The 15,807-nt window shown below is 39.3% G+C and overlaps 1 protein-coding gene across 1 annotated transcript in view; it reads left to right on the top strand.

Annotated features, from left to right (window-relative positions):
- The window catches only part of Niban1 (niban apoptosis regulator 1), an 86,992-nt gene that overhangs the window by 48,357 nt on the left and 22,828 nt on the right, over positions 1-15,807 (top strand). Inside the window, exon 6 of the mRNA XM_010631734.2 lies at positions 11,151-11,266. Coding sequence (XP_010630036.1) covers positions 11,156-11,266 — 111 coding nt within the window. The 5' untranslated portion in view covers positions 11,151-11,155. The remainder of the gene's footprint in view (positions 1-11,150; positions 11,267-15,807) is intronic.

Genomic DNA, 15,807 nt, shown 5'->3' with positions numbered 1-15,807 from the left:
TAGAAAATTACAATAGAAATCAAATGCGGTGTCACAAATTGTAAAATCTTCTGGTAAGTTCAAGGCCAACGCTATTATTAGTGATGGATAAGCGGATGAGTGGGCTATTCCCACAGCACATTATCACCCAGTGCTGTCTCTAGGGGTGTGTTGAGCTAGGAGATGATGAAATTACACCAACTCATGCAAGCGATTTTTTTTTTTCTCTAACGTAAACCTGGCCAAGTCTTCATACTGTCTGCCTTTCCTTGCAGGAAGTGTCCTCTCACATGTGTAGGTAAGACTGAGGTGCTCTGGGTTCACAGCTGTTGTGGCTTGTACCTAGATACTCCCCAAAGCCTTATGCTCTCATAGGTAGTGCTTTTGAGAGGTGGCTGGGTCATTGCTATGTGATACTGGTCATGAGTGTGTGATATTGGATTAGCCCACCGATTAGTTTAGTATAATTTGGGGTGTGGCTAATGGATCAAAGAGGGAAGACCCACCTTGGGTGTGGGTGGCACCAACCAATAGGTGTGTACTCTGGATGAAATAAAAAGGGAAGAAGGAAGATTCACAGCTTCCTGCCTGCCTAGCCATGAGCAGTTTCTTCTCTGCCGTACTGCCCTGGACTGGAGCCAGCCAGCTATCGCCTGAAACCTCCACAAACTATGGAGTAAAATAAACCTATCCTCCTTTAATCTGTGGGTGCTGGGTATTTTATCTCAGCAATGAGAAGGTAACTAAGACACAAGGTAAGATTACCCGTAGAATCAGTCAGGAAGAATACCTCTAATATTTGTGTGCATGACGGTGACACATTGTACCAGTCTGTGACTAGCGGAGCATCTCCTTTATTTATTTGAAAACTTAGGCTTACTTCAAATTATGTCCAGGTTGTGTGGTAAATTTTTGCCTGCAGGGAATAAGCCACATAACTCTGCACAATGTCACTGAGAGGCACATGACAGCAGTTTCCATGGTCTGAGCTGAAAGATAACCCAAGAATGAGCTTTGCCACAATTGCCTGTAAACAATTATATGGTAGATACTTTTAAAATTTGCATTGTAAAAGGACCTGGGATTTAGCTCAGTGGTTCTGCCGCCTGCCTCCAAAGTGCAAGGACCTGAGTTTGATTCCTGATATTAAAAAATATATATATATTAGTAAAATTCACATTGTAAAAAGGAAATTTTCTTCATTTGTTTTGCTGAAGTTTTTTTTTGCTGTATTTTTTTTTTCTCCTGAGTACATTTCAGCAGCATCTTTACAAATAGTTATTTCTAGAGAATTAGGAGACAGTTCTGCCCTCACTATTCTTAGGATACAAATCTACTTGTATAACACCATATGTATTTGTCATGGGCAAATAGAAAATAATTGGTTGTGTCATTATTCTCTTGGCCTGACTCTTTGCAGGTAGCTAGGACATATGGGGTGATAGATTAACTCGTGCCCATGGAAAACATTTCAATGATTCAAAGCCTCAGGGCACAGAGTTTTTTTCATGATATTGGGGCAAAGCAAATGATGACACCACCATTACTTTCTGGAAAAGACTAGAAATAGAAACATGGATCACTTTAGGAAACTGAGATCATTTAGACTAGAAAAAAAGGCTGTGACATGCAAGATTAAAAAAAACAAAACTTATACACTGAGTACCAGAAAAGGAAAATGAGATCAGCTGGGGTTACATCTGAGGATTTCTGCCCAGTCAGTGATGACACTTTCTGAAGGAGTGGGGTTCCTTTCTGTGAGTAGAGTTCTAGTTTGGAATAATGTCCTCTGAACCTGCCCAAAGTGTCTCTTATCCACATATTTTTGATAAAGCTCCATCACAGTACTATTTTTTAAACATTACTTTGAGTAAGTACTAGCATTCGTTTGAGCAGCTGACAAAAAAGGCATGTCTGAACTGTTTCCTTAATGAGGAAACAAGGTCATCGGGACTCTAAACAATCTTTTGTATAATTTTTCCCCTCAAATATGGTACGTGTGCTCCCTGGAGCAGAGGCACCTGGAGGACTTGTTTAAAGTTAAAGACAAAATCTCTGGAGCAAGATCAAAAGCAGAATTATTGACAGGCACGGTGGGTGACTGCTGGGTAGAGCAATGTAAAGTTGGATAGAGGAGTGATTCTCAGAGTGTCCCTGACCTGCAGTGTCAACATCAACTGGAGCTCTTTAGAACAGCAAACAAGTGGTTCCCACCCCAGGTTCACTGCACACCCGGTGAAGCTGAGATTGGAGCCTTAGCAGGCCCTCCAGGGGAGTTTGATGCTTAGCAAAGCCTGAGAAGCTCTGCGTGGGGGACATCGACTCCCTTTAGCAGTTCTTTGTAACAGTAGGGAAGGGACTGGTTAAGTCAATCCGATCCATTCGCAACACTTGAACTTTAAACTTGAGCTTTATTTGTAACCATGAACTTTTGGACCTGTGTAGGAGATTTAATTCAGCACTCCTGCTGTTGCAGTTACTTCCTGTCCCTCTCCCTTCTTCTCTTCTGCCCCCCTTTCCTCTCTTTTTTCCCTTTCTGCCACCCTACCTTGTTAACTCCTTCTTTCCTTTCTTTAAGTGTTTGATGAGTACTGCGGTATGCACTATGGATTGGGGATGCAGGACGAATAGAAACAGCAGCCTCCCTTGGAGATTACAGTCTGGAAAAGACATAGCTCACATGATTATGTTAACTAAAATTTCAAGTACTGCGATGGGGGAGGCGAATACTACCATGAGAGTATGTAATAAAAGGTTTTGAGCTAGTCTATCTACCTTCTACAAAGTGACTCAGCTGGACTCAGCTGAAGACGGAGTACTCCTCCACTGGTGACGTCCTATTGGAGCCTGTTTCACTTTAAGCCTAAATATTAGAAATGTGATCCTTACAATGGAGTTAACATCTGCCCCATTCTACTTTGGACTGCACATTCGTGGACCTTAGTGTCTGAACTGATCAGGAGCAAACTCAGTGTTCTTGTACACTGCAGGTCTTCATGTAATGAAGATCCCTTCTTTCTAGGTTTTGAAGATGTAGATGAAGTTCCCTTCCTTCTGGGTTTTTCTTTCCAAAACTCTGTGATTTCTCATTGCAGTTTTCTTCAGCTGTACACCTTTTTTCTTTATTTCAAATGTTTATAAAATATTCTGGTGCTCAGCAAAAGGGACAGGTATGGAATGATAAGCTTAGAAGAGCAAATCCCAGATCCATCTGTGAACATCTTGTCCTTGTAACCCACATTTCTTAGGGCCAGCTTTACCTACTTATGAACAATTGTGTCACACTGCTGACTTGTACTTCTGTAATAGTTACATAAACCCCCAGGATTTGGGGTTTTAAAAAAATTTTCTTTCTGATACCAGACATCGAACTCAGGACCTTGTACTTGCCGGGGAGGCATGGCACCACTGAGCTAAATCTCTGTCACTGGGATTTTTTTCCTCAAGAGTTGTTTTTTTATTCCTTTTATTTATTCATTAGTCTTCTGTTGCATAGTTACTATGTGTTAGGTATATATCCTGAGCTTTTGGATTGTTAGATTTGTCTGCCCATGTTATACTTCTTTTTAGATCCTGAGTCTTTAATCTACGAGACTAAGGAACTTAAATTTAGAAACATATCATATGACTTTGTATCCTTAGGCCTAACTCAGAGACTGGTAAATGCCAGCTAAGTAAAATGCACTGTAGAACTTCATGGATTGATCTTCTTACCCAAGTAATTGAAAATGTTTTAGGGATAATATTGCACAGATTTCCTCGGTGATAGCCAAGACATCAGCCCTTTGGCTAGCCCCTATCATTTAAGTTATTTATTTTATGATATCCATTTGCATTATCAGCCAATCTAAACTCAGTATGTCAATCAAAGATGTTGATATCTGCTTTTGCTAAAATTTATATACAGGATATCTTCAAGTACCTTTTAATCTACCAATCTGGTACTTTTATCTAAAGGAAATGAGGCCAGTCTGTCCTTACTTGTTCTAGTAATCACTACTTCCTTTTCTCTGTTGACAAACAACTTCTAATTTCTGTTGACAATCAAGAATTCATGAGATGATTGCTTTTGATTGAAAAGGCATGCAGTATTTTTCTGTGTGGTTAAAAATATCTCTGAAAACAAAGTCTTCACTATTAACAGCTTTTTGTCCATTTGTTTGAGAAGCATTTTATCTCCTCTGAGGGAGTTCCTATATTATGGACAGTAGATTAGTATTTTAGTCTAATAGTTTACAAAATATAGTCCAGGAATCTCTGTCAATTTACCAGTTTCTTCTCAGTACAGAATGTCAATTCCCATCAGAGTTATCATTTATAATGTAGTAATAGATATTTGCTTAGGTTGGTTACATATATGTAGGTATTAAGATAAAAACTAAAACCTTTATCATTTTTTTAGAATGAGCACTAGTCATTATTAATTCCAGTGATTGAGCTTTCATTTGCTTTGTCTTATTTTTAGCAATGTCTTGTCACATTCTATCTGGCCTTCAATCTGCTCACATGTAAAATTAGGAGTCTGAGGAAAAAACGGGAAAGGTTTCAAGATACTGGTATAGGCAACAATTTTCTGACAAGTCTCTAATAGCTTAGGAAATAATAGTTCGAATTGACAACTGGGATTATACTAAATTAAAAAGCTGTTACACAACAAAGAAGACAGTCAACAGAGTGAAGAGACAGTCTGCAGAATGAGAAAACATCTTTGCCAGCTATTCATCTGTCAGAGAAAAAATATCTAGCATAAAGAAATAAAAAATTAACACCAAAAGAACAAGTAATTCAAATAAATAGGAAAATGAGCTGAACAGAACCTTCCCAAAAAAAGTACAAATGGCCAATAAATATATCAAAAAATGTTTAACATCTTTTGCCACCAGACAAATGCAAATCAAAACTCCAGTGAGATTCCGTCTCACCCCTGTCAGAACTGCTATTATCCAGAAGACAACAACAACAACAAAATAACGAATACTGGCAAGAATGCAAAGGAAAATGAGCCATAATATTCTGTTGATGGGAATGAAACTTAGTACAGTCACTGTGGAAATAGGTATGAAGATTCCTTTAAAAGCTAAAAATAGAACCACAATATGATCAAGCTATTTAAACTGGATCTATATGCAAAGAAATAACCAACATACTACAGAGATACCTGCATACCTGTGTTTATTGTGGCACTATTCACAGTCACCAAGTTATTAAATCAGTCTAGGTAACCATCAACAGATGAATGGATAAAGAAAATGTGGAATATGTACGTAATGGGGTATTATTCAACCATTAAAAAAATGAAATCATGTCATTTGCAGGAAAATGGATGAAATTGAGGTGATCATGTTGAGCAGAATAAGTCAGACTCAGAGAGAGATGTTTCTCTCCTCCGTGGAGTATAGGAGGGAAGTGACGTGAACGCAGAAGGGGCCTATTATGGAAGGGGAGTGGAACACGAAGGAGAAGAGTGGGTGTATGGTGAAAGAGGACAGTAGAAGGATGGATACAATTAAAGCACATGCTATGCTTGTATGAAAATGCCACAGTGAAACTCATTATTTTGTATAGTCAATAAGAACTAATAACTATAATTTTAAAAAAGCAAAATAAAATATAATGCATAGTTTGCTTTAGATAATCCCTACTCTATGGTAAATAATTGGAAATATATATCTAAATTTAGAGCAGAAAAATCCCTTTTAGAAATAACTTTTTTGGTGGTACTGGGGATTGAAACCAGGGCTTTGCACATACTTGGAGAACACTCTTCCACGGAGTTGCACCCCTCAGCTCCCAGCCTTGCAAAATGACTTTAACATTAAACTACAAAACACGTAGAAGAGAAGGGAGAGAAAAAAATATGAGAAACTGAATAAATGGAAATAAAGTGTGTGTAAATGGGGAGGGGAGGAGGGGGTGAAGGGAGGGCAGGGACAAGGGGAAAAAAATGAGAATCAAGACCTATTATGTAAAGGTACAGAATCCCAATGATGAATGTAACTGTAATGTATACCTAGATTGTACCAATAAACTCAATAAAAAGAAATACAAAGCCAAAACACATAGAAGAGTACCAGGTAAAGCTGATGAAATCTGAATGAGAAGGTTGGATTGCATCAGTATCAAGTTCATGGTTTCAGTCTTGAACTATAGGGTTGAAATATGTTCCCTTGGGATGGGGGCCTGGGTAAAGGGTAGGGAGGATATCTATATTAATTCATATACTAGCAGGTGACTGTAAAATTACCTCAAAAAGATTTCAAACATCAAACCATAGAGTGTTATAGCAGGATTGGAGATGAGTGGACCTGGTCTGCCCACATACTAACTTAAGCTGTTTAACCTTCCTGAAACTCAGTTTCTTCATCCTTTGTAAAGTGGGAATGTATATAACTGCCTAGGAGCATCGCGTGAGACATGGCCTCTACGCCATGGTTGGGACTCCGTAAGTGTTGGATACCTGCCCCTGCATGCCTTCCCCTTGCTTTAGAGGAGAAAGGAAGGCAAGCAGCCTTGCTGCAGCTCTCCTAGGGCCCAAAGCTGGGAACTGTTCAGAAGTGTGCATTAGTGAGGAGAAACCATAGCAGTGAAGTGAGTAATGCTGTTACATAAGTTTCACAGATCACCAGGCAGATCAGCTAACATGGTTTGGCACCGTTTAACCAATAAAATAAAATAACAGAGCAGCTTCCAAACTCAGTCCCAATGCAGCAGCCAGAGTCAAAGTCTACAATGACTCCACAGCCCTTGGAGTTTTGCTGTTTCAGTTGACTCAGACATGTTATAAATCTGTGTTAAGTGGAAAAAAACAAAAGTGATGTCTCCCTGGCTGGCCCCCTGAATAACTGTCCCCAAGAGGCCTAGAGAAGATTTCCTTTCCTTGCAAAATCCTTAATCATGTCTTCCAAATATGAGTTTTCCATGCAGCTGCATGGATGAAGAAATACGGAGAAGCTAAGGAGAACAATGCATTCCTAGACATTTCTCAGTCCTGGGGCTGTGATTGTTAAATGAATGGCCAAAATCTGTCTCCCACATGTCTTCTAAACTGCTTAGTTTCCCAGGGAAAACTTCCCTGTCTGTGCCCTGATCTGGTCAATGTTTTATCAGTGAATTGGATAGAAACACAGCAGATAAACTTAGCCAGTTTTCTAGTGATACCAAGGTGCAAGGGGGTTAGGAGACAGAATTACAGTTTTTAAGGCTTCAGCAGGCTTTGGCTGGTTATGCTGATCACACTAAGTTGTAATTTAATAGGGATAATGTTAAAATCTGTCCTTCAGTCAAAAGGAGAAATACAAGTGCAGAGAGGCTTATATTGGCAAGAATTTTATATGAAAATGTATAGGAATTTTATTGGACTACAAGAAAGATATGAGTCAACAGTGTGATGTGGTTGTAATTAAAAAGAGGGTTAGAAATCAGAAAAAGGAAGAAATCTTTCTTGTTTCTGTGACTCACACTACTCAGATAACATGCAGTATATTGTAGTCAGTTCTAGAGGCCAGATTTTAAAAAGATGTTGATAAATTAGATTGGATCACTGCAGAAAGAAAAGAAAAAGGAGGGACAAATTAAAAAAAGATCCAAAAGATATGTTGTTTATAGATTAGTTGAAGAAAGTTGAGTATATTCAGTGGATTGCTGTTGTTTTGAAGTTCCCATATGGAAGAGGAGTAAAATTGTATATTTTATTATGAAAAGGGAAATGGGATTAATGAAAAAAAGTTTATGGAAACAGATTTTGGCTCGATAGAAGGAAAAAATTTCAAATAATTAGAGCAGTTCAATGATGGAAAGAACAATTTCATTAAATCGTAAGCTGTCTGTTGCTAGAAATATTAGAACCAAGGCCAAGTGAGTGTTTGCCTGGGATTCTGAAAGATCACAGCATTAAACAAAAGCTCAAGGTAGGTGACCTTTAAGAACACTTCCAACTCCCATAGTCTATGACTTAAGTCAGTGTGAAATGCCAAGGCTGCTTATGACATACCCGAGCCACTTTTTCAACTCTTGGCTCTGGTGCTGACCAGCTGTGTGACCTTTAGCTAAAAGAATTAACCATGTTTTTGCCCCAATTTCCTCTTCCATAAAATGAGGGACTGAATTTAATGTTGTCCAATTTTCTGTCAGTGCACCTGTCATATTACGTGTTAGAAAAGAGATTTCGGACTGGTATCTGGCATTTTCTAAGTCTGCTTGCTTGCAAGGAGATCGCTTAAAGATCCAAACCATTGTTGGTTCTGGGGGGCTCTCTGGGCAGGAGAGGGGGACTGTGAAGCTGGAGTTTGTTCCTTTGAGATCTCTAGCAGGAAGTCAGTCAATAATTGGGAATCTGATGCCTCTCAAACACCTGTACATTCTGACTGAGTTCAAATGCCTTTGCAAACAACTTAAGAAAAATGAAGATCATGTTACTATTGCAATGTAGTGTTTTTTTTTTTTACAATGCAAACCTTTGTTTTTTATTTGCTTAATGATATGGCAGTTGCTATTGAATTTTGTTTATAGCCCTAAGAACAAATACCCATAAAGCAACTTCTTCTATTTGTTCTACTAATAAATAAATTTATTTAATTGGTCTATAAGCTGAAAGTCTAATGATGAACCAGTAAATTATATCCTTTCCCCCCAGTGGTTAGCAAGTGCTTAAAAATCTAGTTTTTCTACCTTAATGGTCAAGAGCTGTCATTCTCTGAGGCTTCATTGTTCAGTGATTATAATTTTTTTGTTGTTCATTTGATTACTAATAAATTTCTTCTCCGCTTAAGTTACCGTGTTTTACTTCCACCATCATTACATTCAAGCCCACCTTCTGTTCCTCCTTTGCCTTTTCTCAGCCCCACATCAGTGTCTCCAAAATCCCATTTCTTCATTTATTTTTGCCAAAGATCACTGGCAGTGCAAGCATCAGTGCAAGTGTCCTTGTTTGCTTTGGTATAGATATAGAAGGTACTAGAGAGGATTTGAAATACCTGCCCCAGTTTCTGAGGTCAATGAGGGAAGAAATATGAAAAGTTGCACTTCATTTAAGGACATGAAGAATTTAAAACTTTTTTCCTTGCCTGGCAAGTCTGGCCATACTCACTCTGTCCAAATACAGTACCACATTTTCTTCCATCTCCTTATTTCCTTAGGTTGGAAATGAAAACAGCTGTTAAAAATAAGAGCACATGAGTCAATTTTGAATTGCAGTGTAGTAATTACAGTTTCCATCTCATTTGATGGAGTCCCTCCCAGCGTCCTGAGCACATACGGCGATCCCCTTGTGGGAACCACACTACCAATGGTGTTGTCAATTTTATAGCAAGATCTTAACTTTTTGTTTTCCAAAGCTCTGAGGTTAAACACTAAATCAGTCATCAAGCCAAGAAAAGGTACAAGGAATAAAGTACTTTGGTTTAAAAACTTGATTCTTGGGGCATGCCTCTTTTCTGATTTTTGATTTTGACTAAACCTCTCTATTAATATTAGAAACATCAGGCCTCCGTCTATATTTTGGAGGGTTGAGGTTCTGGACTTCATAGTGTCTTCACTGTGGAGAATTTTGTTTGAACTCTTGTTGAGGCTGTACCCTGAATTGTATGTTCCCTTCTCCAAGTTCCTGAGGGTTGTGATCAAGTAAGCAAATCTCAAAAGAGTTCTATCTACAAGCTGTTGTCTGCTGTCTTTCAGTGCAGATTGATTCTCTTTTTGCACTGCTCAGTCCCCTGTATGATTTAGTCCTTGACCACTGTTTAAATTTATGGTTTAAACATATGAATCAGTGCTTTCAGTTGACCCATACAATATCATCCTATAAATGCAAATTATATCCTATTAGCAAGAGATCTTGTCACATGTGTGAGCCTAGCCTGGGCAAGTTAGTGACTTAGTGAGACCCTGTCTCAAAAAAAAAGGATTGAGGATACAGCTCAGTATGAAGGCCCTAGGTTCAATTTCCAGTACTGAAAAAAAAAGTACTTTGTGTCCTATAATGGGAGAGGCTAAATCCCTTCCTTTTTTTCCTTGTCTGTGGTGTTAGGATCAAACCCAAGGCCTCATGCAAACCAATCAAATGCTCTACAACTGATCCCAGTTAGATTATTTTTAAATCAATTTCCGCACTAAAATTTCTACAATTCTATTATCACAGTGTCCTCCAAAAGCTAGCTGTATGTGTTGGAAAGAAAGACACATGAATTGTGGAATTTGGGAAATGAACCATAAACTGGTATGTGAAGCCGGGCAGTGCAGTGGTTAGAAAGTAGGCTTGAAGTCAAACTGCTGAGTTCTCATCCACCACACACCAGCTCCTCTATGTGACCGCAGGCCATGAATTCACCTTTTTGAGCTTCAGTCTCCTCATCTGTAAAATGTGAGTGATAATTATACTGTCTTCAGGAGTTTTTGTTAGGTCTCCATGAAACTGGTGAAGTTTTTTTTATCTTTATTAATTTTATTAGTACATTTTAGGTATACAATACAGTTACATTCATCATTGGGATCTTGTACCTTTATATGATGTATCTTGGTTTTTATTTTTCCCCATTCCCAGCCCTCCTTAACCTCCTCCACCCTTCCCTGTTTACAAAGACATTGTTTTCATAATAGGTGAAGTTTTTAGGTGAACAGTATCCTGCTGCAAGAGTGTTAGTAATTGTTGTCTTTAGCATATTATGTAGGTATCTTTTTGACAGGTAGCTGGTCTCAACTCATAAGGAAATTAGAGTTTTCACAGAAGGCCCTGTTGCTGCATGACTTGTGTGAGGAAAATGTTACAGTTAGTAGCATAAAGTTATTGGCATGTAGAAGGAGAGAGGGAAACATTTATTTATAAGAAAGAGGAAGGGAGATGAACTTTTTTCTAGTACTAACAGCTATTTTCAGGAACTGACAAAGTTAATCAGCTAAGATGGTGAACAAGTAATGTGATGTACACTTGAAAATGCACTTTAACTTAAGTACTTGCTTAGATTTTTCTGTGTCTCCTAATTTCTTGCCTTGCCATAGATCAGTGATGGCAAACCTTTCAGAGCTTTCAATGATACAAACAGCCTGCTGCGACACACGTGCCATGGGTTCACCACCACTGCTGTTGATGTTGCTAGTTCTCCGAACTGGCACAGTTGAACCATGGAAAAAATATAAAACAGAATTTCACTTTGCTAATTGCCCCTTCCTCTTTCCTTTAGATTACATGAAACAGACGACATTTGAAGCCCAAGCCTTTTTAGAAGCTGTTCAGTTCTTCCGACAGGAGAAGGGTCATTACGGCTCGTGGGAAATGATCACTGGGGATGAAATCCAGGTAACATGGGGCTCAGAAGTGTGAATCTTATCTCCTTCCGGGTAGTAGGAACTCAGGGTCATCATAAACCCTGATCAAGGAAAAATGATCAAGAAAATTTGCAAGAATGAAAGATACGGTTCCAAAGACCGTCTCTCTTACTGTCCAGAAGCATGTGGTCAGCAAGCTATTGGACACTCAGTACATAGGCCACTAGACCAGGCATTATATAAGGTAACCTGAAACAGCAACAACAGTAGGGGCGACTGCTCCCCTTCCCCCACCCCTGCCTCTTTCAGAGGCTTCTTCTTTCAAATGACCTCGTGCCTCCAGATTGGAAGCAAATGTAAGGAGTGTCGTCCGGTGCCATGTGTGAAGGGGCTTTTGGGTTATCAGATCTCCATTTAAATCTAGCAAATTATTTGACCTCTTTTAGTCTTAGATTAGTCCTCTGGCAAGAGTAGGAATAATAAAGTTTACCATGCAGAGTTGTGAGAATTAAATGAAATCTTATTGAATTGGTATTTAGCATACCACTATCGTTATCTGTTGACTAACATACAAGTGAACTTATGAATGGAAACAAATTTAAAAATCATTAGCCAGTTTTCTATATGATTCATTTAGTGTTCCTGGTTTTCTGTCCTCTCTGACCCACTATAATCTCCCATGATGCTGATGAAATACCAGTCATCATGCCCTGAGAACCTTGGTGGGCTGAGACAGTGTTGTTGTACAGCCTAAATTCTAAAGGAAACTGTTCCATGCTGTGACCCCAGCCTCCATGATGATACCAGTTGCATGGCTGATTCAGCCAAGAGCAGGCTGAGTATGGCCACTATTTTATTATGGGATCATACACTCTTTCATTGGTTGCATCTTCTAGAGTGATTCTAGTCTGCTGGAATTTTTTTTTTTTATTAGGAAACATATTTGAAAGATGCCAAATGGTTTCTGGCCTCTATGTGGTCATTAAACAATTAAAGCTAAACATTGTCTCATGATGATGGAGCTGCTCTTTATCATTTTCCCACAAGAACCAGAATCTTCTCTTTTTTGGATATATTTGAAGGGAATTTATTTCCCAACTCGAGACTCAATCCAGAACTTTAACCAGTTCTCGGTAATATTTTGGGAAGCATATCTGTTTGTAAATCTGAGAAGATTAGAGAGCACAGTACTTATGCCAGAAAGGAAAAAGCAAAACATAAGGGGAGGCTGAAGCCCATAACATCAATTAGCTTGTTTTATAAGCCAATACATTTTAATAGTGAATAGATATTTAAGATATAGACCAATATTCAAATGATACTTTATACGTAGAGCAAATTCTGTCTTAACGACTGTATGAAGTAGGGTGGGCAGTTATTTCTTTTTGTAAATGAGAAAACAGAGAGAGACAGAAGAGCTAAGTAAGCCGCCCAGCTTTTTTCATTCTGTAACTATTTATTGAGCACCCACTATGTTCCAGGCCCTATGCTAGGTGACAGTGATAGAGAGCCATGAAAGGTAGGTTTCTGCCCTAAGGAGCTGGTAGTTTCGGGGTCACATGTTAAGTGGACAAATGATAAAGGGAGTGATTTTGGCTTCCGCCTCCTGATTCAGTGAAAGTTCAACAACACACATGGGGCTATATTGAGTTACACATCTTGATATCTCTATGAGTTCAGCTAAGGCACGTGCTTAATTTTTTTCTTTCACTTGAAATCTCACGTCAGCTGACATTCGTTCCTGATGCCATTGAAAATAGGCACTTAATAGATACTTTCTGGGGCGTTGAATGTTGATTTTTTACTTGTGTTTTCTTTTGTTTCAACTGTTTTTCCTTTTAGTTGCTACATGGTAAATACTATCAGGTACAAAGAGCTAAATGACTCATTTCTTGCTCTTGTGTTGAAACCAGCATCACGAAGACAAGGCAGCCATATGCATGTGGATGTATATGTGTATATATGGGGTCTGTACACATTAGACTATCATCAGGCTTTAGTGCAAAGCAATCATATTAAGGTGCTAATTTTTGCAGTTAAAAATGCTGTGAGAAAACAAAAGAGAACAACAACAACAAAAAAAAATGTAGAAGAGATCTATCAATGCCAAGAGTCATCAAGTGATGAGTAAGACATTTTGCTCCCCATGAATCTGAGTATCTTTGGTGAAATCACAGACTCATGAAGTGAGCTGTAGAGGGACATTTCAGGTTTATTTCTGTAGCACCCTCTAAGAAAGAAAAAGAACATTCAGAGAGTTTGGCTGAAGTTACAAGCCAGTTCATGACTAAAACTCATTTTGAACCAGCTTAGAGAAGTTGGTTTAAAAGAAATGGCTTCCAGAGTGTTCTGTGTTTCCTGGTAAGGAAGATTCACCATGACCTCCATACACAGAGCAGGACAGTGAGGCAGTGTTTATCCTTAGCTTCATCAAAAGAGAGATCAGAGTCCAAAGAAGTTTCTCTGTAGCTATAGAAAATGACGCAGCATAACTTGAGTTTCAGAATATGATTTTTTAAATTTAAAGCACTGAATTTAATTACATTTTTTTCCTTCCTATCTCCTACTAGCTTAATCATAACACTGCCTAAGTCTCCTCTACTTCTGGGGCCTATATTCAGTAGATTCGCAGCCTTATGACAGTATTCTCTTCATAGTGCTGATTCACACAGCAAAATGACAGCCCTGTGGTGATGATTATTTTAGGTAAGGGTCCAGGCAAAGCAGTATTTCAGAATACTTTGGGGGCCTGGGATTTAGCTCAGTGGTTCCACTGTCTGCCTCACAAGCACAAGGTCCCGAATTCGATCCCTGGTACAAAAAAAAAAAGAATACTTCTCCTGACAAACTATCAGGTGAAAATATTTCTATATCAATAAAAACATCAACATATTTTCTACTTGTCTATATAAATGTATCAAATGAGATCATGTGGGAAAGCACTCTGCAAGTTTTAAAGTTTCTACAGCTATTTGGTATGTTTATTATTCGCTTTTAACTTGGGCAGATGGTTGAGACAAGAGCTCATAATTCCCACAGAACTTAGCAGTTTCAAGACAAGGAAAGTATACACATTGTAAGTCTTGTCCATTCCTACCAGAACTGCCTTCTGTTGAACCATCTTGAGTTGCAACCCTCTGAATAGATTCACCAACAATGCTTCAGTTAACACCCTCAGGCGCCTGGGGTTAATATCTGCTCGGACCTGGGGCCTACCTCAGGAAGTGGGCAGTCTCTCTGGACCTCCCACCTTCCCTGCAGCTCCAGCACCTAAGAGAAAGCACTGTGGTGTGGTCTTCAATGAATGAGCCTTGGTTTGTTGGCTTTGATCAATCTGATGGGATGTTTGATTTCCTGTATGTGTGGTGAAAAATTTAAATCTCCACAGGCCCAGCAATTAAATTTGTCCAACATCCTCCCTCATTAAAAAAGAAAAAAGCAAAATTATACTTTTTGTTTCTTATGGTGAAACTCACTGGATCCCATTTGGTGGGGAAGGAGACAGAGGATCCCTTCATCATTATGACTTATTTATTGGATTAGCCACTGTACCTAGAAAAGCCCAAGGGCTTAGGACGCTGCTATTGGAGAACTGGGCAAGGTGGGGAAATTCAGAGTAGGCCCTGGGCAGGTGAGGGGCAGCATGAGGTCAGGGTAGGGAAAGGCTATAAGCTTTGAGGAAGAGAAGGATGGTGCTGGGATGAAGCACAGATGGGCTTTAGCTCCCATAGGCTCTGCGTCCCATTTGTAAGCCCTGCCCCACTTGCCACGCTTGTAACACATTCTTATCCGCGCTTTTTTCCCAGACGTATTTTCTTTCAACCCCCTAAGTTGTAAAATAGAGCCAAATTTCTTGGAGCATTGCATTGGGAAAGACTAAAAGAAAACTGTAATAAGCCCACCCAAATGGAAAAAAATTTTTTTTGTACATAGCATTTGTATCTTTTTAAATCTGTTCACACTCATGCTGTAATTCAAACCAATCTCTGCAAAAGGATGAATTGGGGCAATGATTATGATTCTTGAGTTTAATACTTTTCAAGCAAGATGGTAGCGCCCATTGATCATAAGTTCTGGCTTTAGTCTCTGTGCTTCTTAGCTCCTTCTCTTCATGCTCCATGTGGGCCCGTCTTGGACGTTAGTGTTCCAAACAAGAGTTTACGCCCCCCTGACCAGGATGGGGCCCATGGATAGCTAATTGCTTACTGAATCTAGTTGTCGGTCAGATTTCCATAGAGTTTGCATATGTTCTTTCTCCTAAATACATCAGAAATGTCTGAGATAGGTAAGCACATCCCCATCAATGATTATCAGGGCAGACAGAAATCCTGTTCCCATTATAAACTTCACCACACTAGGCAGACCCACAACGCAGGTAACAGAGCCCCACTTGCTGCACCAAGCTGAGCGACTGTCTCTCTCAGGAACCCAGAGACACAGTGGGACTGGGCAGCTTGTTCGCCCTGTTCAGATCAGCTAACGCATTTCACCCCGCCACAAGAATCAGAGCAAAGTCAAGTGAGCTCATGAGCATTTCTGCTACCATGAGGCTGGCCAGTGACCCCAGGAATA

Source organism: Fukomys damarensis, unplaced genomic scaffold (assembly GCF_012274545.1).
Source record: "Fukomys damarensis isolate Sample0158 unplaced genomic scaffold, DMR_v1.0_HiC HiC_scaffold_11, whole genome shotgun sequence".
NCBI classification, from domain to species: domain Eukaryota; kingdom Metazoa; phylum Chordata; class Mammalia; order Rodentia; family Bathyergidae; genus Fukomys; species Fukomys damarensis.
The sequence above is the reverse complement of the archived record's forward strand: the minus strand, read 5'-3'. Positions and strand labels throughout refer to the sequence as shown.